Below are 27,116 nucleotides of genomic sequence, written 5' to 3'. Positions count from 1 at the left end.
AAAGTGGTTGAGTCTTGGTTGTTGTTTTGGAAGATCTTCCTTCAAAAAGACAGTGGGAGGAAAGCATGCAATTGTAGTGAATTACTGAACTGACAGAATTTATCTATTAATAGTATTCTTGATTACTGCCCTTATATGAAACTTCTTAAAATATTTTGAATATAAATTTAATAGCGGGAGGGATGTTATAGTAATTATACACAAATTTTAAGTCTTGAAAAGGTGCTCTGTGTATCTATAGTGTATGTATTTGTAGTGTTTAGAGACAGAATCAGAAATGTGCTCTTTTAATTATCTAGTGATGTAGAGTGGGAGGGTTGTGGGGTTTGTTTGTTTTCATTTTCCTACCCCATTGTAGAATATCAACAGAAAAACTTGCCTTGTGGCTGATACTTCTGAGTGTAATCATATATATTTTGGAGAAGGTATCCAGATAATCTGGAATAAGGGGGGGCTTTTCAAGAACACTTGCATAAATTTGCCTCTGCTGGAAAAAAAAAAACTTTGAGAAATTTCTTTAAATCATGATCTTAAGAGCTGATGTTTTAACCTTACATTTGAATGACTGTTACTTCTTCCATCTTGTTTCAATATGCCTAAATGCAAACACATGTGGAAAATGTTCTTTTGGCTTTTATCAAACTGACATTTAAGTGCATTTTTTTAAACCTCACTAACATTTGTGGTAAAATATTTCAAAGCTATGAATCTTGCAATTTGCCTATGCATTTTTTCCTTTTTTCATATAATAACATTTGGTACTCATAATCCTAACCTGGTTGGAATTACTGGCTTTTTTCATTTGGTGTTTGTTTGGATGAGGTGATTAGGAAAATACTTCATGTGAAATTCTAGTTTGCAGCAGTAAATGCTTCCATGAAGAGTCACCGTTCTGTGAACTTCAGTAAATAAAGGAGAAAAATATGATGATGTGCTCTATTCGATTGTGGCAGTCCTATTCCTAACAAATTTAGCTTTCTGTTGTGTTATATGGCTATGGTGCTAACCTGTCTGCAATACTTCCTTCTTAGCATGCTTCGTTCTTCCCCTTTGCTCCCCTACCCCTTCCCAAGCTCTTTAATTCTGTGCCAAGCTAATAAGAAGAACTAGCTCTGCATAAAGTCAGTCATTGCCAAGCAGCTGTTATGAAGTTTCCTCATGTACCTCTGTGATTATACCTCATTTCAAAAGGGGATTTTTGCTCTTTCAGGTTCAATTTTAAGTAAGAGCAACCAATTATATCTGTATCTCAATTCATTCTGTCTCAGAGAGTAGGGATGAAAGTGTTCATATATGTATCTATTCTTTCTAGGGTTTGAACTTTGAACACAGAGTTGTACAATTTAGGTAGAGAAATTAGGTACACTATTTAGAATTAAAAATATGACTTGCACTTTTTTAAAACTCACAGAATTAGTTCTAAAATATTCTCCCTTCTATTTCTTTTAAAAAATAATACTCTCTGATTTAATTATCATGTTTGAATTTCAAGACTAGACCTTTTTCTTAAATGTAAATTAGATTTTTCTTAGGATGAGATTGTGAGGGCTTCAGCTTGCCTGCTAACACTGACCAGGGAAGGTTGTCTTTCAACAACATGTGCCCCATCTGCCTGGCGGTGTGGCTGCCTGCATTGTTCTGGCGCTGGCCCAGACTGTGATGAAACTGAGAATGTGACAGATGACAGCCTTGTCCAGATGTATGCATAACTACTTCTGCCATGCCCTGCAAAACAATCAGGATGCAGGTTTGGCATTATTTCCTTGTTTGTGTTGGTTTATTCCTTGAGGGTTTCCTTAAAGATTGAAATAATATTTGGTGTTGTTCTTGTAGTTTTACTGAGCTTTTATTATTATTAAAACAGGTTGTAAAATATGATTCTCGCTCTCTTACACACTTTCTTCTTTAATTTATGGAGTGATTTCATAGGCAATTGGACACAGGTTACTTAATTTGAAGATTTAAGTAGATTTTCTTAAAAATGCAATTAAAAGGATCAAACATCTAACTGTCAGCATATTAGTCTGGCTCTTCTCACAGCTGAACATTTAAAGCTATTGCCATGTCTTAATATGACTGCTTCTTGCCAGTAAAAATAAATATCTGGCAAAGGTGTCAGAATCACCATTAATTATGATTTTTAATTAAAATCTAATTAAAATTCATCCAGTACCTTAAAAACATACAAAATCCTTGTCTATCTCCCTCTCCTAGCGGTATCAACAATGGCTGCATCCCCAGCCAGAACATAACCTTTAAAGAAAAGGAGTTATAGACTTAGGTGCAGCTTGCAACCTTTTATTGATTATTTAAGAGCTTTCCATCTTAGTGGTTTTGAAGATTTTTATAACACCAAACAAAATATAAAATCCACTGAAAATACTTTATTATTGTTATATGAAATAGCCTGATTTTTGTCTTACACTCAGGCTGTTATTATCTGGTTATCTGACATTCAACAGGGCAAAAAATACTTTTCTCTCCTCTCTAGCTGCTTTTGGCAGGTGATTTTTTTATGTGTAGTTCCTGCTGATGTGCGCTATTGAGTACATCTTAGGTAATAAGCAGATATATCAAAAGATACCCAAGGCAACATACCCTGCTGAAAAACAAGAGATTACTTTTCTCTGTTTCTTGCTGATAAGTAGCTTCTGACATATGCATCAGGATTGTTTTTTTCTGGTGCATTCACAACGTTAGACTGGTATTCTGTGGCTATTTTACTGTTCAAAAAGGGCTTTTTTGTAGTTTAATATAAATTATGTCATAAAACTTAACAGCATTACCTGAATTGCTTTAATTTTCCATAGTGTAGCTCCACTGCCTTATGTTGCCTGTTTTATGTGCTTATTTTTCTTGTCAGTTTGATTTTGGAATCATGGTGGGCCATACATGAGTGTATCTGTTGCTGTGTAACAAGAAGGCAGTCCCAGCTCCAAACCCCTCAGAATTTGTGTATAAAGCAAGTTATGAGAGATGGGTATTGATCCGCGAGAGGATTGCCAGTTATTAGGCTGGAGAGTAGCCTCGGGAAATCACACAGCCTTGCTGATGAGTTTTTTATGACATTATGGTGAAAGATAGTTTGAAGGAAGATTTAAAGTAGTTTTGCTAATAGTCATAGAAAATTCTAGTAACTGGACATTGGATGATATCATGGGTTAGTGAGAGAAAAGCTATTTTTGTTGACAGCTTTGTGCCCGGAGGCTGTTGTAAATGTGAATGTAGCGAATGAAGGATGGTATGTTCAGTGCATTGCACTGCAGGGCCTTGAAAATGTACAGAAGTGACTTCTGCTTGCATTGGCTGAGAAGGGGCTGGGAGAGAGCTGGGGTGAGAGGCAAGAGCTGGTCAGAGGGGCAGCTGACACAGATGATCTTTGCAGGTGTCTGAAGGGACTAGATATTACAGCAAATGCATTTTTCTCTACAGTACAGTAAATCATGCTTTTTTAAGAGGTGCTATGAGAAGGAATAGTCTAAGGTTTACACAGTTTAGTGAGAGCACACAGAGAAAGTGACTAGTGATGCTCAGGTTATGAATGGTCTGAAAGTCAAACAGGGTGTTGCAATTGTCAGCAGTGATATTTACTGGGGGAAAATTCTAACAGCTGTCTCCAGTTTGAGGTAACAGTATGGCATATGTTAGAAGAGTCTGTGACTTCTAAAAATCAGCCTCCACCTCCTGTGAAGTAAGGAGGTGTATTTTGTTAAAAAAAGAAAAAAGGCATATTATATTCTCATTCTTGTTTGCGCTCTTTTGTGTAATAGCTTCTTCTACTACCACCCTATAATTTTTTTAAAATAACCATTAATTCTGTCAAAAATGAGGCAAGTGAACAGCATCACCTTCCAGTATCAAGTTCAATTAGGAGTACATTCTCTTTTGAAGAAGGGAAAAAAAGCAACTGCCAGAAATGTTATTGCCTTTACTGTAACTCAGCAAAACATTAACATATCCCCTTTGGTCAGTGCTAGAGGTGATCATCAGTGCCACAGCTGAAAACATATGCTGCAGCAAATGCAAACTTCTTTTTGTTAAAATATGCTTTAATGTGGTGGACAAATTCATGGTACTAAAAATAGAGGCCCCTTTATATGGTGCCGATTGTGGGATTTATTATTCTGTTACTTAAGGTAATGGTATGTTGTGAGGTCAGAAAAAAGGTCACGGTTCTCAGATACAGAACAGCCTTAGAAATACCCACAAAAACCAGCAACTATGGAACATGAAGCAAAAATAATATTCCGTTGTGCTCATAAGGTTCTAATTTTCTTGAATTCTCCTAAGTGTGATAACAGCTTAGTTCTGAGGACACACAGCAGCTCTGTTCAGCATTCCCGAGTCATGGAGCAGTTTCTACTGTTGGACTTGCTTCCTTCAAGGGGAGGTTTTCTAAAAGCAAGCTCTGTGTTTCTGAGGCCTGCTGGAACGAGTACTCTCTGTACAGGTCAGGCAGGCAGCACTCAGTGACAAAGTCTGAGTTCCCACGCTGCCTGTGCCATCTGCTGACTTAGGGAAAAATGCCCATCTGACTGTTCATCTTGAGATAAAAAACTGTGAGCTTTCTGAATTTTGAGGTCATTCTTGATGCAATTCAGGCTCTTGTGGATTAAACCAACAGAATTTATATTGTCCTTCTGACATGTCATGGAGAATGACCAGCAAAATTTACTTTAGTTGCAGCTGTATAAACTCATTATATTTTATGTAACAGATATTTAGAGATGTTAAATTCACTATCTTAATTTGAAAAAGGACATACATGTTTTTATGTTCAATCTGAAGTAGTGTGACCATCATTTGTCTTACTGTATTAAGTAATTGTAAAGTAATTTGTTTGGATTATTTATTAGATTGCATAGCTGTCACCTTGAAATTTTTATAATACAGATGGTATTTTATGGCAATTTCCAGTTTTTTTCTCTCCAAATTCAGATAGTCTGTATTTTATTCTTCATTTGAACTACAAGATAATTATTTGAAACATTCCTTGACACAGAGCTGCTTACATGGGTGCTTAACTGAAGCATACTGTGTTTGCAAGATTTAACATGCCATTAAATAATGTGGACATGGAAACGTCTTAAATTTCCTTTAGGTGAAAGAATTAAAATATCAACTTGCATGCTTATAGATATACAAGAATACAAAAATAACCATGTGACTTGCACAGTACATACTCAAATTGAGTGAAAAGGCAAAATGTCAATTAAATTAAAGAAAAAATATTGCCAAAATACTTAATTGGTTCATAATGGTTTGTCTGCTTGAAAAGCAATTGTTAAGAGACCTGTTGGGTTTTGTTATTTTTTTCCCACTTTCAGCTACTTGCTATCATTTAAGGTTTCAATTGCTTGACTTAGAACTGGTGGATAATTAGTAGTGTGGATAACTGTGAAAAGCATATGTAATAATTTAGTTCTTGATTCTTTCTAATTGTCTGCCCATTGGTAGTTCACTTGGGGTAAGTAGTTCATTATTCAAACACTTTAAATGGAAAGTACTGTAAAAAGAAAAAGGCTCTTATTAATAAGATGGTATTGAAAATAAAAACCTTTTAAACAAACAAGTCACTATTTGACAAATCTATCCCCAAAGCTGTTGTTCACATAATGTAAGAAGATTAGAGTTGTGAGGAGGAGAGAAAGGGTGGGGTTGGTAGACAGCATTCAACTTGCCTTGTGATTGAAATAAAGATGTGTCACTCCTTAAAATGATGCTAAAGGTAAACACGATAAAATGTATTGGAATACATCTAACTGGGCAAGCTTTGTTTGTTGTTGTTAATAGGCATTAAAGAAAATACACGCTATTAAAATTAGGGTAATGGAGGTAATTTTGAACCTCATATCTGCAAACAAAGTTTACTGTAAACATTTTGACTGGCTTGCAGGAGTGCTTCTGAGTCTGACATCTTCTGAGGTTGCTGGTTCTGCTGTTTAATCCACTCATTGTGAGGTGTGCTTGGAAGTTAAAGGCATGATGCAGTATTTGTGCAAAGCCTCCCTGCAGACTCCATTACTCCCTCATTCCAGTTCCCTTTTCTAGAGCCTGTGACCAGAGAGGAGACGGTTCTTGAATGGTTGTTTCCTCTGATCAGAGTTGTAGCACATATCCTACACAGCGAACAGTGCCTTAAAGTCACTGGGTCTTAACCAGAAAATGTGATCTGAAATATGAGGGTAGATACTTCTGTTAAAAGTTTAAATATTTGTTTTAGTATTCAAACCTAATATACTACTGAATGTTGACAGAGAATTATTCTGTATTTTCATAGTAGGATGGCTTGAAGGGTTTGAAAGTTCACCTGGAGACACCTTTTCTGTTATCAAATTTTCTCACATACTTGCTGGATTTGTTCATCAAAGTTCTTCACCTGTCTCAATGTACTACTTCATATGAAATGCTAGAATATAGCACTAGTGTTTGGGTTAAGTTAATTTTGAATTAGGCACCAGATCTCCTCAGTCTTCTCTCTTAAGCTAGAAATAGAATATAAAATTTAATGAGGTGGAATAAGCATCTGAATACCTTCATTTATGTAATTTTTCTTCAAGCATATATTTTACCAGTCTAACAGTTCAGTTCTAACAGTTTGCTGTTGCGTTTATGCTCCAGATATTTTCCCCCTGGTTGTTTACTCCACTCGCAACTTTTAGGTGAAGAGTTCAGTTTGATGTCATACTTTGTATTGTGATTGGACAAACTCTAAATGAATTTTTCTGCTTGCATTATGTGTAACAGTCAATCTATATGAATTTCTTGTTTTCAAGTAATGTGATATCATCTACTTCTAATCTTCATTACTTGTTTTGGAAAAAAAAATTGCAGAGTTTAACATTTTCTCTATTTTTTCTTAACAGATTTGAAGAACTTGTGAAAAAGTTCAAAGTAGAATATCATGCTGGTGGTTCCACTCAAAATTCAGTTAAAGTGGCCCAGGTTTGTTCTTCCTCTGCAAAGAATGATTGATAATTTCAAGTGTTGTGTTTGAATCTGCTCTGTGTTGTCTGTTTCATCATGAGCACTGCAGAGTGGCTACTTGTGATTCTGTTGCTCAGCCTATGCTGGTAGTGTTGTCTGTGACTTGTTTTGTAGTTGTGTTCTTTAGTCTTTTCACAAGTGTTCTGCAAAGGTTATAGCTACACCTCCAGTGTACCAAGAGTGAAAAGCTTTTGTCAGAGATGTGTGCTGGAAGGAGAAGAGGTGAGGACAAGGTCGCTAGCTGCAGTTAGGAATCTTACACTGGGAAAAGTCACGATGACAGTAGTTAAACAGAGAAGTTGTTGAGTCTCTGTGCTTAGAGATTTTCATAATGTACCAGGATGGTACATTTGGTCAGGCAAATGTAAATTTGAGGCTGTCTCTGCTTTGACTGGTATGTTGGACTGGAGAATTGGAGAGGTCCTGTCTAGCCTGCATTGCTCTGTGATTCTAACCATATTTATCCTGTAAGAACTTCAAAGTTTGTCCATAAAAGACTGAAACATAAAACTTTGTTTTATACAATGGGAATGTTTCTGGCTATGGGTATGATGAGCAACAGTAATGATGAATTTAGTTTCAGGTGTGTTAAGTTTTCTATAACTAAAGTATGCTTTTTGTCACAGCACTTTCAAGCCTATACCTGTGTGCATATTTTCATATTATGAGAGATGTAAAAATTCTATTAAAAAATACACAAGTGGCACTTAGGATCTTCTTGTTAATGATCCCGGCATATTAACTTTGAGGCTCCCTATCTATTTAAAAGGACTGCCAGATAGCATTAAATGCACATTTGGAAGAAATAAAATTATACTATAATGAAGGTTGCTCCTCCCCTTTATGCCCCCATTAAAAGGAAAAAATTATTGTCATAATTACTGCTCCTTTCTACAAAACAGTTGTTGCTTCCTTACTTAAGTTTACATTTTCAGAAACTCCAAATCTATTTTAATGTATATAGTGTTGTCATTCTGTAATGGTTATGTTTTTAAAATATAGTCAGCATTCTGAGCTTTTTTTTTAACCATGGGGTCAAGACACTTTTTTGCTTCTGATATTTTTGAAAAATCTCTTGATCAATGGAGCTCAAGTTATTGGAATAATTTTCTGTTAGATATCATTGGTGCTTAAGCTATGGCAATGGTGTAAAGGTGGTGCCTTTTCCTGACAGCTGATTGGAGGTGAACCTTTTGGAGGGAGTTCTGGAGCGGTTTATTAGTTGAGAGATGTGAAATTCTGCTTCTGTTGCTGCATTTAGTTTGGGGAGGTTTAGAAGCGAAGGTATGTGATAAGCTCTGAGTTTCTAAACTTTGAAGTGTTCAAGAGCCCAGGATTTTAATTCCATCTCTCTTTGAAGTGACCTCTGTGGCATTGGCTAATTTATTAGTAAACTATGTTTTAATTCTTTAACTGTCATTAATCTATCAGTCCAGGTATTGTTCAATAATTATACTATGAAGTACACAGAACCTGTATAGAGTCAAGGAAATAGATGAAATTTAAATGAGTGTAATGTAGGTATTTCTGTGTCAATGTGCCTTTCTTACACTGATCAGGTTTTGTCAGTGAGCTTTTCCTTTATCTTGGCTCAGAGCTGGGAGCCTCATTCAGCTCCAGTTGCCATCTGGAATTGTATTTGTCTCCAGAAGGTTTGTCATCTCCTAGTTTCTGTTTTAAATACGATTGAAACTTAAACAGTTGTGCATGAATAACATAACATCACTAAAAGACTTTAAAAAGAGACATGGGAGAGTGAGAGAGGAAAAAAGTGAATTCTGGAAATTCTGAAAGAAGCTGTTATTCTGTAAGCTTTAGCAGAAGAAAAAAATATGGAAGGATAGCAAAAAAGTAGTTGAAATGGAAACCAAAAATTAAATTAGAAATTCTGGAAGAGTTTTTGCAGCAATATTCATTGGCTTATTGGAGAAGAAGGAGTGTGTAAGTAACCTTAGAGAGAGCCAACTTAAATATATATTAATTTGTTGAAAGTAGTGGGAGAGAGAAACACTATTTTAGGAAGCTTATCTGACTGAGAAGTAAAGGACCAATAAATAAATTCAGAGTGCTAAGGTAGCTAGACTTGGAGTAAATGTGGATTCTCTGTGAGAAGATGCAGGGAAGAAATCCTAAGAATACAGTTCTTACTAATTTCTCAACGTTATGGGAAAAGCTTGAAAAAGTGTGCTATAAAATGAGAGCTAACACCTAAAAGAGTTTACTCCAACTGTTTAAAAGTTGGACAGAAATAATGAGATGTTAAAGAAAGGCATCCTTGGAAGCCTGACTGCAATGAAATGCTACTGAGTAGAATGGTTGGAAATGAGCAAATGGGGCCTGAAGTCTGATAAATTGCTCTTTTAAAAGCTCAGCTCTTAGTGGAAAGAGGAATGTAATAGGAAAAGTGCAAAACCAAGAAGATCAAAATAAAAAAAAAGGAAGAACTTAGGAAGCAGCTCAAGGTTATGGGTTTGTTTCACATAGACAGACCCTCTTTAAAGGTCAGTAAAGAAACACTATGTTGAAACAAAAATACCCAGAGGGAATGGGTGGAGAAACTTTGGAGTATATAATGTGTTTAAAAAGGGAAAATGAACCTGTCAGATGCTTGCTTAAATGGTGTATGGTGATCATCTGGTGATCATCTGCTCATGGTGTGTGAACACATCATCATCTGTTACATGTGCTCATATATTTTGGATATTTCCTTTGTACCTGCAAAGGTAGTATCATCTACTCAAGAAATGCTCTCTCTCTGTTTCTGAGCAGGGTAAGCCAATTTCTTTAAGAAAAAAAGTCTTAGAAATACTGTATTTGTCATGTGTGAAAAATTTGAGATGGTAATCACAGAAAGAGCCAATAGGAAGAAGTTTGGAATTACGAAGAAAACTGGGAAGAAAATGAAGCTTAAATCGTGGGGTTTGGAACTAAGATTTAAAGCAGCATAAACTATAAAGGAAGTGAAGATTTTAGAAGTTTACAAAGAATTAACCAGAATTGCAGTTAAGCTGTGAAGAACAGAGTTAGATTTTATTTTTTTTCCAGCATGTTAACAGAAAGGAAAGATGTGAAGTGCAGCCATGAAGGAGGAATTTGGCTGGTTAGGTATGAAAGGGAATCTCTGTATTTTTTCAGTGTTGTCTTGCAGCAGAGCAGACGAGTGTGTGGCACTCTGCAGGACTGAACAATATTTGCAGAGCATTGTGGAAATCAGAAAGCTGAACGTTGGCCCTGTCGAGTGCCCAAAGCAGACATTTTGTGGACAGGGTATCTCAGCAGGGTCAGAAAAAGAGAAAGGTCTGGACATATGAGGGACAATAAAAAAGTTGGGGTTTTTTTTGTAGAAATGCTTCTAAGTTACAATGGAGAAGACGTATTTCCAGGAAATGTGGAAGCAGAGTCACATCATACATTAGAGGCAAAGCTCTGTAAAAGGAAAGGAAAGAGCAAAGGAAAAATTCCTGTTGCAGAAGAAATACAGAAGACTGTTGGAGTAAACATTGAGAGGGTGGAGGATAAATGACAGAGAGGCAGAAATTCAGAAATACCACACTCTTCAGAAGTTATATAAGCATTTTTATCAGTAGAATAATATTTCTTAAAAATACCTGCAAATGGTGAAAGGGAGTACCAAGAACAATGTGTAAGTATTGAAGGGCAGTGCTAAAGCTTGTTATGGTTAGGTTTTCTGGAATATTAAAGTTGTTTGAACTGATCCTGAAAAGAGTAAGGAAATCATTATTATCATGGCTTGACTCATGATATGAAAGGAGATGGGGAGAAGTGATTGATACATTCCAGAAATGACAGTAGCAGGTGTAAAAATGGAAAAGATAAAATAAATGAGACAACAGTTTAGTCATTCCTTAATGAGATTAAATTAACATCAAATTATGCTTCAGAAATACAAATTCATATTAGGAGAGTAAGGGTGATGAAAAGAAGTGAAGAATGAAGAAGTGAAGAATGTGGAGACAGAATGTAAGAGAAATGACAAAACTTAGAGAAAAGTTAATAAGTAATATGGAAAAACAGTATAAAAATCCAAATGTTGCTCTGATTCTGTTTTCCCTCACTGTCCGTTCTTGTTTCTTCCTTACCAGTCTGCTTTCCTTTTCAACTCTAATCCTTCTTGCATGTAAATTTGTTTGCTTGCACAATAAAGATGGTTAACTATAGCAGATTGAGTACTTATAAGGCCTTAGACACAAGTCTTATTGAAGCATCTTTTTGGTTGAGACTTTAGTACTCACTGGAAAAATAGGGACAGAATGTAAACAACAGGAGGAGGGTGAAAGGAATAACTTAGGGCTTTCCTGACTGCAATACAATAGAGAAAATGGATGGAATCCAGATAATCAGTGAAATGCAGGTAATGTGCTTCTAAAGGTGCTGTATTACCATTAGACACAGTGGTTGGGTTGGTTTTCTTTCCTTAACCCACCAGGAAGACATGTTGATAACTTTGCTGGATCAAATTTCAGTTGATCAGGCATCAGTCACTAAAAATTGCTTGATAAGACTTTGGGAAATGAGGACTAGAGAGGATGACTGAATTGCAATCCTTTCATTTCTGGAATAGAAACCAACGTTTAACTTTCCTATTTGCTTGGCATTAGAATTATCCCTTTATACTAACTTTTAGGTTTGCTGTATGTTTGAAGTTGTGATGCATGCTTAAGAACAAGAAGTGTAGGGGTATCAAATTGAAACTGCAGTGTGCTTCTCTGACCTTTACTTGTCTCATTAAATTTTGGCTTTATATCTAATATGATATGTGACATCTTGCTTTAATCTGAGCTCTTGCAATCTCTCCAGATGATTGGTTCCATTATATTAAATCTATAAAATATGCATACATGTAACTGCACACAGTTCATAAATAATGTATTGTTCTAGGCTTCTGCCAACAAACTAAATTCAGATTCATAGAGACAGTGTTTTACTACTACTCAGCTTCCTTCCGTAATTTTAGTTAAGCCTGTGCCCATCTAACAGCAGAGATTGATCTGGAAAGGAAAAAAAAATTCTGAGTCTTTTAATAGGGCTCATGACTTTAAAGTATGTAAAGCAAATAGCTTACACATGCAGAGAGGGCAAGTATTGCTGACCAGGCTGTATTTGCATGATTTTTATCAGCATTTCTTTTGCTTTTAGAGTGCTGAGGTTAGAACTGCAAGAAATAGTCTTTGAAGTTTTATCTTTCTAACACAAGTGCTGGATTTCAAGTTCAACCTGATAGAATTTTATAACTTGGATTTTAAACTACATGACCTTGGCAACAAACAGCACATTTTCATTCTTGTTTTTCTGGAAGTACTTACAAAGAATGCCACAATCTTCATCCTCAGAATGGGTGCTCCTGGTTTTTGTCCTATTTCTCTAATAGCTTATTTTTATTCTAGCAATTCTAGTGTTGCTGTGAATCTAACTTAGCAACTAGAGAATCCTGTATTGTTTATTAATCCTTGGTAGAATTGTGAAATTCTCATTACACAAGTTTTATTACTGCTGATGCAATGTGAGCTTGGAAGAATGTAGCTTGACACATTTCAACTTGAATTCGTAGGACTGGCAGGTAAAGGAAAAAATGTAAAGTAGAATTTTTAGGAAGCTTTCATATAGATAACTCTTGGGAATTCACAATAATGTTTGTATAATGACACTAACAAAAGCATCATAACTCCCTTTTTCTTTCCACATTACTTCTTGCCATCTAATTGTAACCTTTCAATTTTGGAGCTGTGCAACATTTTTGGGAAAAGCCTACATCCTGTCATTAGATACTTTAAAGAAGTTTGGCTTTAAGCTAGAGTAAATCTTTATTAAGAGTAAATAAAGCGTTGATTGGAATGACTTTTAAATGAGGGATAACATTGAGAGAATAATATGCTAAATTATGTTGAACTTTTGAATTCACATCAGGGAAGTACGGCACTTTTCTGAATATCAGTCTCTATTTCAAGCACTTTTAAATTAATCCAAATTTTCATTCTTCCATTATGATTAAATTGTTCTGTTAATCTAAAGGGATTGTGTGTTTTAGCATTCTAATGAACTCATAAGTATGAGAATTTAGCTTTGAAAAATGAACAGATTCATGCTTGTTTATAAAAAGTGGTATGCTCTTAAGGCTTAGAAGTATTTTAAATTTTTACTACTTGTTATGTGTGTAATTAGCCAAACTTTAGATTTATATTAAGCACGTCTGTCTACTCGGTCACTTCATACTTAATCCAAAAATAATATGTAAAATTTAAAATTTATCTATGAAGAATACTTGCAGGCACAGAGCTGCATTTTATAAACAATATGAGCTGTAATCTTATAAACATCTAAGTAGCTTCATTGCAACTGATTCCATGCTTTTAAAATAAAGTTTATTGCTATTTGCCAAGAAGTGCCCTTAGTTAAACAGTACTTACTGAATGTAATCTACAAGATCCGTAACACAGAGATCCGTCAGTCCTTTAGTGGTGTTCTCCTCACTCTGTTGTCATTCTGTATAAATGAGCATATAAGTGATGAATTTAATCTTTTCCTCACTTGTGAGAATTTCTGGATTACTTCTCTGCAGTAGATTAGACTGAGGCATAGCAGGAGGCAAGATTTGGCTCAGGAGCAAGCTTCAAAATGTATTGAACATGCATAACTGGCATGGAGATAATGGAAAGGCTATCAGAGGCGTCACCTCAAGTATACTCTCAATTTTTTCATGTTGATGGAACTTTGCAGGAACTGTCATTTTTTATTAAATCAATCATGCTATTGACTAGAAATGTTCTGCTTAATTGTGTATGTAAAATCACACAATGAGTAGCTTTCTCTAAAAACTGTTTCTGGACTATCACTACAAGAAAGTGCAAGTGAGTCCCCTAAACAACTTTTTCCTGCTACTTAGTGAAGCAAAGAACATTTAGCTCTGTATCTTTCTGACCCAAAGGAAATAGGTCATTTTTTTTGCTCAGAGAGGTAGGTTTTTTGCTTTCTGAACCATTTGGACCGAATGTTAAATTCCTCAGAGTTAGTTTTGGCCATACGCTTGATATTCCTTAAGCAGCTTCATTTTCATTCCTTAAGCAGCTCTGCTCATATGGGCTTGGTGGCCCCATCAAACATGTGTTTCCAATATTTTCAGTGGTTTAATCCAGCTTTTAAGAAAATGTACAAAAAAGGTCTCTAAACGATTTTCTGTTTGGTATGGTTTAATCAACTCAGGGGTAATAACCTTACCCTCTCTTCAGAAAAAAAATCCTGAGGTGTGTGCTCCTTTCTATGCCAGGTCTCACATGCTTCTGCCATGCTGGGGTAGCATTCTCAGTGTGGTCTTCTGTCAGTGCCATGTGCTGTCCTGCAAGTGCACATACCTGCTTCTCAAACCTGTTCCATGTAAAAGAAGATAAACCAGACAAAGAGCTGGGACTTAGAGCTATTTTTTTCTTACTTTTACCTTAATAAAATTTAAATGCTACTAGTCAGTTAAGTGGATTTCTTAAACACCTGTCCTCAATACTCTGTGTGATCAGTCCTAATCAATGAGATGTGTATGTGCTGAAGGAGTAGCAAAACATGCCTCAGAGCTAACAAAAACAGTCATTTAAGTTTGTCTCTCTGGAAATAGAGCAATGGCTATTCCCACTATGGCAGAGATGATGTCCTGTTGATAGTGTCACAGCAGGCAGTACCACATGCCAGTGACATCAGTTTCCTGAGCTACTTACTCTCTCAAGTGTGTTCTGTCACTCGTGTGTTTCTGAATCAGTCTGTGTCGAACATCACAGTGATGGGTCCCTGCTTGTTGCAGAGCAGACAGCCTTTCCTCATCAGAATTAAAACATGCAGCTTGGGAAACTGCTGTAATGCCTAAACTGATCAGTACAGATGTCAGAGAAATTTTGCAACATTTGAGAGTTGCCTAGATTTTTTTATTTATTTTTTTGTCTTAGAGAAAATTGCCAGACCTTTTACTCAGCTATAGGTAATATGATTTTCAGAGCTATGTGGACAGTTCAAAAAAAGCAACAAAACCTTTTCATCCTAATGACAAACCCTGCAAAAATGTAAGCAAATTTCCCCCCAGATTACAAAACTGGGAACTTGTCAAGCTTTTTTTGTGCTTGTGAAGGAAGCTCATCCATTGTTTATGTGGTTATGGATCAGATGGTGCAAGATGCAGCAGTGGACTGGAGGACCTGACTTTTTGAGGCTGCTGGTAGTGAGACTTTTTTCTGTAAAGTGGAAAGTAGCTGTGTACAACTCTGTGTGTATTTATAGACCTGGGAATATAATTTCAGCCAATATCAGGATGGTCAGAAAATAAAGGTCCAAAGAGCCTGTGGCTCTTTGTTTTTCAGATTTTACAATGCCAGGTCCCTAAATCTGTCTTCTCAAAAATGAGAGTGTTCCAGTTACATGATTGTCAGTTTGAGAACACTTTGTTAGATGGTAGCTGTTAAGCAGTGAAAGACAAATGTCCTTATGTGCATCAGTTTGGTGTGGAATTGAGTGGTTCACTGCTGGTCCCATGGACTTGTCTGTCTGATGTACCAGAACCATATTCACTTGTTTTTTCAGGTCTTGCTCCTGGCCAGCAACATCAATAGCATTGTAGGAAGACAACCTTCAAAGTGATTTTGGATGTGACATATTTTAGAAAAACAGAGCAATTGTACCATCACATTCCTGCTAAATCCATTCAGACAGAACCTTGAAACTCTCTCTTCTTCAGTGTGTTTGAATGAGCTTCGGCGTGCATATGCAGCCTCTCTTCATCCATCCAAAATTGTCATTTATTTAAATTATTAGAAACTGTTTCCATATTCTGGAGTAATCAAACATCAGTTACCCACATGGAATCAGAAGGCACTATATAAATGGTGGCAGTTGGTTCTTTCTGGGTATGCATTTCAGCTGCCTGCTGCTTGACTCAGCTTATATGCCTCTTTAGCTATCATAACATCTTGTTTTGAAGCTGTAAAAACTTTTTCAGATTTTTCAAAGGTAACAAAGGAATTTAGACTCTGTCTCTAAGATATTGTCTACCTGACTGCTGAATGAGGAATCTCAAACTTCATTGGTTTTTGATTCTGTTTTTCCCTGAGTCAATGCCAGCTTTAACTTGCTATATATGAGTGATCTTAATTAGCACATTCCTTAATTTATCTTATCCTGAAAATTAAGCTGTTTCTAGGCAATGCAGTAATTAGTGCAGGCTGGGATTTCTCCCTTTCAGCAAAAATCTATAACCCACAGTAAGGGGACCTGGTTCCAAAGGTGCCATGATGTGAACCCCGCGATGTTTTTATGTGCAGAATGACAATGGGACATTGTCAGAACATTTTGCCCCATAAAACTTTCCATGCAGCAGTGGGCTGATGGCTTGGCTGACATATATTTGACTTGCTCCCACTGGTTGACACTGAAAGGAGAATGAGTGCTTGATTTGGCAATCTCAGAAGAGAGGGTAAATCCCTGTGCTTCACTGATATTAATTTGGTGTGCCACTCAAGCCTTGGGAGCTCGGGAGCTGTTTTATCCTTAGCAGCTCAATAAGTTACATAACTACATCTTTAGCAATTAATTAATGTTAAGTGATGTGATACAGTGGGGAGTTAATTGCCCTGGAAATCTGAAATGGCAAGTTAGAGAGGTTTCTTGCACATCTCTGGAATGCTTCCTGTTGGAGTATACTTTTTTTCCCCCCTTAACACAAACATCAACAATCTTGCTGTTAGCTAAGAACTCCATGCAGGTTTTATGAGGTACTATTCCTGGAAATTCTTCCTTCAGAAAGTTTAAGTATATTGGTATAAGTTCCTTATGCATTTTTTTGTTGAATCCACAGGTTTGTTGCCTGAAGCCATTCTTTTCTCTCCTTCAATGATTTGTGCTCAGTCGAAGAGGGTGTATGTCTGATTTTCTGCTTTTGATTACTGCTAACTTACATTGTAGGCCTGTAATAAATTAGTATACCTTTCTCTTTCTTATGGATATGATGGAGGTAATAGTGGTTTATCAGAATAGAAATTTAATACAAGAATTTACTTAAACTTTTTAACAGTGCACGGAGATAAGGACTGATTTGTCAGGAGGTACAGTAGTGCTTTTTTTAGGATCCTGAGCATGATTTCAAAGGGACAAATTGTCAATGACATGAACAGACTGTGATGCAGTGGCTTTTGCAGTGACTAGCCTTATGTGCTGCTTTTTTCAAAGAAAGGATATGGGATAATGCAATGAATTCCCCATAGAGAAGTCTAGTCCTAGCACTACTCCATTAGCAGTTCACTTACACCCTGACCCATAAGAGTAGGCCTACAGGTTATCTTGTTATTGGTGCATATGTCTAGGAAAATAAAAAAAGAAACAAATAAAAGACTTTTATAAAATTTGATCTCATTGATATGCATTGAGTTTCAGAGTTTTATTTTTCTTGCTGCAAAATAATATTTGGATAGATTAGGCCTGTTATCATCTCAACTGTAGTAGAAAATGTACCAGAATATTTACCTCATGTTGCTGGACTTCCATTCAAAATGGTCACAAGACCTGAAGGGTAAAAATATGGCTCTTGTATAATGTAAATTTGTTAAAGCACAAAAAAATATGCAGCAGCTCCACTTAGTTTTTTACTGTATTATACCTATAAAGTACTGAAAGCTGCCAGTTATTCACTTCAAGTGCTGTGCTTGTGTTCTGCTTTTAACTGAGGGGTTTTTTTTCACTTGTGAGTGAGGAAGAGACTTTTATGTGTAACAGCTGTATTCTTCATCCTTTGCCTTCCTATGCAAGATCCTGTTCCTTAGGATATATTTTTCACTTTTCATCCTCACTGGACTAACTGAACAATGTCTGAAGTATTCAACTTGTTTGCTTCTATACAGTTTTATTTTTTCCAGTTTTCTTATAAGAAGGCTACTCTGATTTACTAAGGCATCAGACAGACTTTGTGGAATTGAATGGTATTTACTTATGGAAGGCATACTTTATATTACATACATATCAGTATTACAAGAGTGAAGTTTAGAGATCCTACTGAAGTGAAATGACTACACCCTATTATACTGAGCTTCTTCATGACATTACAGTCTGACAAATAAACTAATTCAATAAAATTATTTGCTCTTGTTCTGCCAATGGTAGCATTAATGTGTTGACACTTACTTGTAAACCCTAAGAATACATCTTTATTTTATTGTATAAGTGAGCTGTAAGATCAATTAAGTTGGTTAGCTTGTCTTTTGAAAACACAGACTGAAATCAGCAATCTCATAGTCTTAATTTGTAAATAAAATAAATGGGTCTTGGTTTTTAAAAACAGTTTTTGAGAGCTCACTGGAACTTTTAAGATTAGCTAAGCTTTTCTGCCTTTTTCATGCATCTTTTGTGGAGTAAATTATGCATGACTCTAGATTAATTCCATAGTTTATAGTAGATAATTATTAAATTAAAAAGGAACTTTGTTGATATTAATGTTTAACATTGTTAGTATTCATTGTTCAAGTTTTTAAAAAACATTGTGTACATACAAATAGAGACTACAGTGGGTGTGACAGATGAAGAGAGCTGACTTTTGTGTGGCCTCAGCAGTTCTCATCTGTGATCTCAAAATGGGTCAGCTTATTCTGTAACAGCTGCTGAATTGCTGCAACCTGCAGGCTGGAATACAGAGAACGTAGGTGCTGGTTTATTTTAATTTACCAGGCTGTCACCTAGGCTAGCTCAGTAGATACCTCATGAGCCAGTGAGTTGTTGTTGCAGTGAGGGCAAGGGTTCCTGGGAAAGAGACTGGGAGGCTGCTGCTTGAGCACCCCTAAACTCTGCTGTGGAAATCTGTTCCTTCTGGTAAGTCAGAGCTGGTCACTGAGCTGAGAAGCCAGGAAATCAGCTCTTCCTCCCTAGGGGATTACATTACAGGAATTCATCGGCATCATTCACTGGGGTCCAGCTGTGTCTGCACAGGCCCCTGCACTGTTGTGAGAGGGAATTTGATCTCAGATTATTGCATCCTTTGCTTATGAATATTCCTAAAGATAATTGTGAGGTAGTCCAAGATTCAGCATTAGTCTAATTACAGAAACTGTTCCCCATATTAATTTTGGGAATGGTTATCATGTATGAAATGCAGGTACCTTGATAACATTGTGATATGCGTTACCTTTTAAAATTGCTGTGAAAAGTTGCTAACTACTGCTGCTTATAACAATCTGCCCTACTCCCGTCTTATAAGTGACATAAGATGGTAACACATGATTAAGTCTTTAGGGATTGCCTATTTAAGTCACTGTGAAGTTTTTCCAGCTATTACTTTCAAAACTTTATTAAATGGAAATATACAAAATGCAAAGAACACTGCAGAAATATACTTATGCTACAATTATATCTAATACTTAATCATTGTATCATTAATTGCATTTTTTAAACAATTACATACTTTACAGTATAGGAAAAGTTTTGGTTTTCTTCAAAAGAAATTATTCTCAAATAACTAGTCTCAAGTAAGCATTTGTCTGCCTATTTAGTTAGGTTCATAACCTTGTCAGTTTTTTTATTACAAGCCTTGGCCCTCTAAACTGGAAGCTTATCAAATTTTGCCATCCTACAGATGAAGAGATATCTACTTTTTAAATTCTTTGCAGTAATTCTGTAAGAAACTGCATGACTTGTTTTCCACTAAGCATGTTCTAGGATCCAGAGATCTAGAATGAGCTGAGGCTGATGGGTCACAACTAAGAGAAGTTGGCAGGAATCAAAGGAAAATTTTCTTTCTGCTACCCTCTTTCTGGTATAGTCGGATAATGGCTTTTGGTATGACACATATAACTTTTTTCAGAAGAACTAACATGATTTTAAAAACTGTAGCAATGACAGTTTTTAAATTTACATACATAATGTAAATTTGAGCTTTATGCTGGGAATGCTGCTGTGAAGTAGACTAAGTGTGATTTTCTGTGACAATCTAACTGTGTTAGAATTGTAGACTAGATGACTCAAAGCTGCCCTGCTAAAAATAAAGCAGGTTTCTGTTTTAAAATCTGAGCTGTACACACAAATTCAGAATATATATGCAAATAGAAAAAAAAAAAGCAGGCTTCTGTCCATGGGATATTTTTTGTGGTATTTTATTTAACTCTTATGTTAAAGAGTTCAAAGATTTGAAGATACTGAGAATTAAGATACTTAAAAGAATAGGTAACTCTGACCTGGTTATCAAAATCTCTTTTCAAGAGACCCCTGTGTCAATAGCCCAGTACTTTTCTTGCAAATAAAAGAAGCTCAGTGGAGCAATTAGCATAGGCAGCACAAGCTCAACATCCAGGTTTGCTTTTGTTAAATATTGTGGCCAAGTTAAATTTTAGAATCAGTTTAAAAATTAATAATTAAATTCCAAAGCAACTTCCTTCACAAAATGGAAAATGGCATGGCATGCTTTATTACCCAGGTTTAGGTATAGTTGTTGGGTATTTTCCAAGTCAAGTAAGCAATAACATGTGTGAGATGATTGTTTTTTAATTGCAACATGATGGAGTGAATTGGCATTTTGGGTTCTCTGTTTTTCTTTTACTCTTGTAATGTTTTTAATCTTGTGATTTTTCCTATCCATTCTTTGAAACATATTGATAAACTATTTTGTTAGTCATATCAAGATGAGATGTAATTATTTTTTCTTGTTTTCTAGAAGGTTTAGAAGGAGGGGAAGAATTTGACAATCATCTGACCTGGGTTCTTGTCAAATTTTTCTTATTTAATTAGCATTATGAAAAGTGTCTAGTTTTTAAGATGCTTTTAGTCAGCTGAAAGCAGGCTTTTGCCTATTAAAATATAAATCTGTTCCATCAAAGACACAAAAAAGACATAAAATTGTTTTTCTAACTCATGCTCTGAACTACTCTCTGACCACTGACATTGAAGTTCTCTTTTATAATATGTCTGGCTTAATAAGAAGTGACCTCTTCCACTTTCCATGATCTCTTTCCATGCCTTTTTTGTTGTGAGCATGCAAACAACACCAAATATTCCTAGTTCTAAAGCTATAATTTAAAATTATATGGGTGAGGCAGCCAAAATAAAAAAGTTTTAAAATAAATCCCACCCTGTTCTGTTCTTTTTAGGGCTTTTTTGATGGTTTTGCTTTATAGTCTAGGGGCTGAAATGGCTTCTGACACTAGACAAATTCTGTGCAATTTCCTCTTCACCCTGAGATCTCTGCAAGTGTTTGCTTTGGATTTGTTCTCTAATACAAGCTCGCTGTACCTCTTAGGAGTCTGTAATCTTCTCTTGTTCTGATCTGAAGAAGGGAACATTCCTTTTTCCAAGGGAGCCACTCCAGGTTATTGTCAGGACAGTAGAAATTCCCCTCCTCTTCAAACAGTGGGACCCAGACTGCAGTGGCAAGATGTCACTACACAAAAATTTTCTTTTTAGAAAGTTTTTCTGCTTAGAGAGGAGCTGATGGCTCTTTGTTAGTACAGAATTTGTCAGTTGCTGCTTATTCTGTCAACAAGCAGCAGTCTCCACTGTCCTTATGGAAAGAGTACCTTATAAACAGTTCCAAACTGTTCCTTTTTTGCTTTGGTTTTGGAGTATTCTTGGGAGTGTTGTTGCCAGACATAGGATCCAGCCTGTACTATAGAGTTATGTTTGAAGTGTAGATATTTGCATCTCTTTCACTCTTTCAAGGAGAGTGCTTTTTTTTTTCAATAGTAATATATGTAGCATACAAGTATGAAATATAATTTAGATGTAAGGGAAGATTAAAAAGAAAAACACTTGATGCTTCTCTGTCTTTCTCAGTGAATGATAGTTTTTCACTTCTGAAGAATCTGCTTTAGAAGCTTGTTGAAGGACAATTCCAAAAAATGCCCATCTTGTGCCATTCTTGTGGAGCTATTCCACTTGGCCCTTTCATTAGTTTGGCTTTGGATGTGGGTAAGCATTAATTTTAACAGGGCTAATATTAGAGTTATAATCAGAGGTGTAATAAAAGAAGAGGTGGAAGCAACTTTGCCACAGTCATGTTCATTATTTGTTTGTCTCACAGCTCAGGGATCCAAATGGTGTTGCTACTGTCAGTAGCAGGAAGTTTGGTAATTCCATATTATGAGAAGTGACATCTTTGTTGCATGAGCTGTCTTGCATGGAGTCTTTCAGACTTCTGGTTTCTTCTCCATGGTAGTTTGAATTCACACGAAACCTCAGGAGGTTATTGAATATTGCCACTATGCAGACATGAAATAATTGTATATTTCCTTTATGTCAGTGTAGGGAGTGTCAAAGGCTTCTGAAGAATCTGAACATAAATGAAAATCAATACATTTGGACTGAACTTAGTGTAGAACTGATACCAATGGAAAGATGAAACCTTTGCTAGAAGTTAGTGCTTCAAATGTCACACTTTGTTAAAAATTATGTACAGCTTAAGATCTTCAGTTTAGAACAGAGTTTTTAAAATTTTCTTTTTATTGACTACAAGTCTGTGCTGTTACTGTGACACATACAGATCTTACATTTGAGACTTGCATTATTCTAACTAACAGTCATATACCTGGAAAAGACCTAAGGCTTAAAGTAATGCTTTCTGGTCCAGAACATGGCAACTTAAGGTTCAGCTGAAAGTTTCAGTTCTAAGCTGCAGTTTGGCACGCTATTACATACTGAAACTGGCTACAGAGCATGGTGCTAAATGTCAAAGCTCACTGCTCTACCTCTCCCGTGATGGCTGTCCTCCACAGAAACAGAGGAGCTGTTAAAAATTACAACTGGAAATAAATAATCAAATTTAGAGACAAAAGGAATTAATTTATATAGGTATGAACTCTAATGTGTGCATCCTAACAAGGGCTAAATCAGGCAAGTCAGTGTAAAGCAATATATTTTATGAGAGTTTTATGTCATTTTGGAACATCGCCTAGACCTTTTTGTGATGATCAGCCTCCAGAAATTTTCTTGCAAGGAAAATTTGTGACCTCAGATCTTCTGAACCACCTGTAAGCTTTCAGTGGCAACTAAAATCCATGTAGCTATTCACTAGCTACTTATGATAACAACTATTTTTCTATTTAATACTTTCTACAGAGTAAAATAACTACATATGCAAGGAAAAAGCAAGATAAACATAGTAAAGTGTCCAGACAAGACTGAAAGGCAGCTAAGGGGAAAATAAAGACTTTTGGGTTTGAGTTGTTTGGGTTTCTTTTGTCTTTTGGTTTTTGTTGTTGAACCTTCAGAAATATTTAGCTCTGTGGTTAGGGTAGAAGGTTGTTCCTGGGGAAGTAGAGCATCGCTTGGCAGAAACTGTCAGGCAGTTTCATTTCACCTACTTTCTCTTTGACCTTTCAGAGTCTCATTCTATACCTGTCTCTCAGTATATTAAGTTACATGTGCACCCATCAATTTCTCATGAAGGTGATTGTGAGGGGGGAAGTACTAGATGAGAAAAGTCGGTTTTGTCTGTAGAAAAAACCTCTCTTTCAAACACTTCCAGTAACAGCTTAGAAATAAAAAGATTTACAATTGGGATTGATCCACAGTACTGTAAAATTTCTCAAAAATGTGCCTGGGCTCAGCTTTGTCCTTATTGACGTTATCTGTGATACTAGAGTAGAGTTATTGAATCACAGTAGCAGCTTAACTTGCATTTACTCATATGTTTAGATTTTTTGGATAGCGAAACAAAACGGATTTTTTTTTCAAATATGTTGCTTTCTTCACTTTCAAGACTGTTGATGTTTCTTTAATAGGAAATAAAATATCCTGCAAGCACAAGTAACAGCTTTTCAGTGTGTACCAACTTGCTGTCTTCAGTGCAGTGTGTGTGTCTAGTTGTTGTAACAATTACGTATCTCTGATTGATCTTTCATGGCATGTGGATTACCTAGACACTATGCAGTTAAGGTGAGGAATCCTGCTAGGATACCTTTGCTTCTGTTGGTAAATGCAGGCTTTTAATGCCTGGTCCAACTTGTTTGAGTGTTGGACTTTTTATGGTATAATATTTTCTTTGTGTAAGTTGAAAACCCCATCTTCTATGTGACAAAATAGTTTAGGGATCTATTAAACTTCTAATTTTAAAGCAGTGATATATTGGTGATTACGTGAGTAAACTGGTTTTGAAGCAATGCTTTTGAATTACAGCAAGTCAGACTTAAATTTCCACTGAGACAAATAAAAAAGAAATTTTTTTTTCAGGACACAAAAAAAGTATTATATCAATAATTTAAGTGTTTGTTTTCATCAATAGAATGGAAAATGATTGGCTTACAAATCTGTTTTGTAAGAATCAAGTCTTCCCTTGTTCCTGTGAATTTCAGGAATTACCACCTCGTTCTTTTCAGAGGAATGTTTTTCTGAGATTGTACTTCAGATAAAAACTATTAAACTGTAAAAACCCCATTAGAAAATATGAGCCACCTTGATAAAATATGGATTTAATTGCATGACTTGAGTCTTTCATGAGGGAAGTAATCGTGGTCTGCAGATCCTACACTTCTGCTAGTTCTGGGCCCCTCAGTTTGGGAAGGACGTTGAGACAGTTGAGCATGTCCAGAGGAGGCAGCGAGGCTGGTGAGGGGCTTGGAACACAAACCCTGTGAGGAATGGGAGCTGGGGGTGTTTAGCCTGGAGAAAAGGAGGCTCAGGGTGACCTTATCACTCTCTGCAACTCCCTGAAAGGTGGCTGTAGTCAGGTGGAGGTTGGTCTCTCTCACCAGGCAGCACCTGACAGAACCAGAGGACACAGTTTCAGGCTGTGCCAAGGGATATATAGGTTGGATATTAAGAAAAAGGTTTTCATGGAAAGAGTGATGAAGTTCTGGAATGGTCTGCCCGGGGAGGTGGTGGAGTCACCATCCCTGGATATGTTTAAACAAAGACTGCATGTGGCACTTAGTGCCATAGTTTAGTTGAGGTATTAGGGCATGGGTTGGACTTGGTGATCTTGAAGGTCTCTTCCAATCTTATGATTCTGTAATATAACTTATGTAATAAATGTCAGGGTAAGGTTTTCAGTTCTGGAGTTTTGGATTTTTTCCTTTTTTCTTTTTCTTAAAAGTGCTGAACCAGCATGGTAATAAAACTGAAATGAAGGAAAGATGAGTATTAAAATATCCAATTTGGAAAATGAACTGGAACATAGAATTTAAAATATCATCCAGCAAATAACAACAATTAATTCTGAAGTTAGTTTTACTTCAAAAGTCCTTTTTTGACATTTTAGGTGAGTTTTCCTGTATTTCTCTCTTTTTAATTTGGTCATTGCAAGAATGTATCTTCAAAGTTGGGAATTTAGAAATTGACACAGGGTTTAGTTCTACAGAGCACTGTAATGCCATTACTCCTCCCTCTGCATTGCTCAGGGTTTCCTAGCAGTGTAAAACATAGTATTTTCCAGCTCTATGTAGGAATCATGAATGTATTTACACTTGGAAATACCTGGTGCTGGTATTTACTAGAGAAAGACTGGTATCTCTATGAGTTTAAGAAACAAAATATAGAGAAGCTTTTTCTTTTCCTCTGTCAGAAAATGAAATTTCACTGGTGTTTTGTGATGCTTCACACTCTCAGCTATGCCTTTGTCAACAAATACTTTTTCCTTCCTATGAAACGCCAAAAGATTTCTAAGAGCCAGCTTTTTAAGAACCTGTACCAATTGAGCCAAATCTGATAGGGTAAGAAAAAAATTGGTTGAAGTATAAAGAAAGGTTGGACATGAGGTAAAAATGTGCACTTGCAGCCCAGAAAGCCCGAAGCCTGAGTTCCATCAAAAGCAGCGTGGCCATCAGGTTGAGGGAGATGATTCTGCCCCTCTGCTCTTGAGAGACCCCACCTGGGGTGCTGCATCCAGAGGAGGGCCATGAAGATGATCAGAGGGAGGAAGACCTCTCCTGTGAGGAAAGGCTGACAGAGCTGGGTTTGTTCAGTCTGCAGAAGAGAAGGCACCACCAAGGAGGCCTTATTGTGGCTTTTCAGTGCCTAAAGGAGGCTTGTAAGAATGAGGGGGACAAACTTTTTAGTAGGCCTTGTAGGGATAGGACAAGGAATAATGTGTTTCAGCTAAAAGGTGGCAGATTTAGACCAGATATAAGGAAGAAAATTTTTAGAATTATAGAGTGGAACTCTGGGCGGTGGGTGCTCCATTCCTGGAAACATTTAAGGTCAAGTTGAATGAGGCTGTGAGCAATCTGATCTACTTCAAGATGTGTCTGGTCATTGGAGGGGGTTGGACTAGATGACCTTTAAAGGTCCCTTCCAACCTAAACCATTCTATGACAAAAAGTAATCAGCCCAAAGGATACTGAAGTAGTCCTTGCAGTCACTGGGTACAGGAAGCCCTTATTCAGAATGTCCTTTGCCATTTCTCAGCACCCTAATTAGATGATCTGCAGAAAAACTCTTGGATTTGCTCAGGTCTGTCTCTCTGATGAGGAGATGCATTTTCATCATGAGCAGTCTTGACAAAAGTCTTGTCAAATAAAGATACCCTTCTGCACAATTAAATGAAATTCCCAATCTGCTGGATTCATGATCCACTTTCTTCTCTAATTTAAAACTAAGTGAGAATAGGGGACATTTAACAACAGGGAACAATACACAGTGGCTATTGGCATTACATGGAGCTTGAGTTAACCTCTAACAGTAACTGAGTGCCAAAAACTGTCTGGACTCAGAGACTGAGGCTAAATGGTGAAGTGTACTGTGGGTGGAAACAACATCAGTTAGCAGTGTAATTTAATATGAATCTGGCAGAGAGGCTAGAAGCAAGGGGATAGAAAAATTTCACTTTCTTTAGGTTAGTATTATTGTCTGAGAGGTAGAAAATTAAAAACACTTCGCAATGTTTTCTTCTTTTTGGTACTTCTAAAAACATCTACTGAAATGAATAAAGGTCTAAAGTCTCCTGTTATCTTTAAATGTTGAAGTTACATTGAGATTAAGTCAGATTAATTATACTTTATTCAGATAAGTTCAAATTCTGTGAGCTGCATTAGAGTAGACTTGCTAGAATTAGTAAAAGTTGTGTTACAATTGTTTTGCATTCTTTATTTCAAAAAAAATTGCAGAAGCATCTGAATATATGCTGCTAACTGCTTTTGAAGCAATATGCACTGTTCAGAATATTTAAATAACTAATG

The 27,116-nt window shown here is 36.3% G+C and overlaps 1 protein-coding gene across 2 annotated transcripts in view; it reads left to right on the top strand.

Moving 5' to 3' along the window:
- The window catches only part of ADK (adenosine kinase), a 268,376-nt gene that overhangs the window by 64,561 nt on the left and 176,699 nt on the right, over positions 1–27,116 (top strand). For both annotated transcript variants that reach the window (XM_030950758.1, XM_030950759.1), the window contains exon 4: positions 6,867–6,945. In XM_030950758.1, the coding sequence (XP_030806618.1) occupies positions 6,867–6,945 (79 nt within the window). The remainder of the gene's footprint in view (positions 1–6,866; positions 6,946–27,116) is intronic.

The sequence above is a fragment of the Camarhynchus parvulus genome, chromosome 6 (genome assembly GCF_901933205.1).
Source record: "Camarhynchus parvulus chromosome 6, STF_HiC, whole genome shotgun sequence".
NCBI lineage: Eukaryota > Metazoa > Chordata > Aves > Passeriformes > Thraupidae > Camarhynchus > Camarhynchus parvulus.
This window is presented reverse-complemented; position numbering and strand designations above follow the sequence as displayed.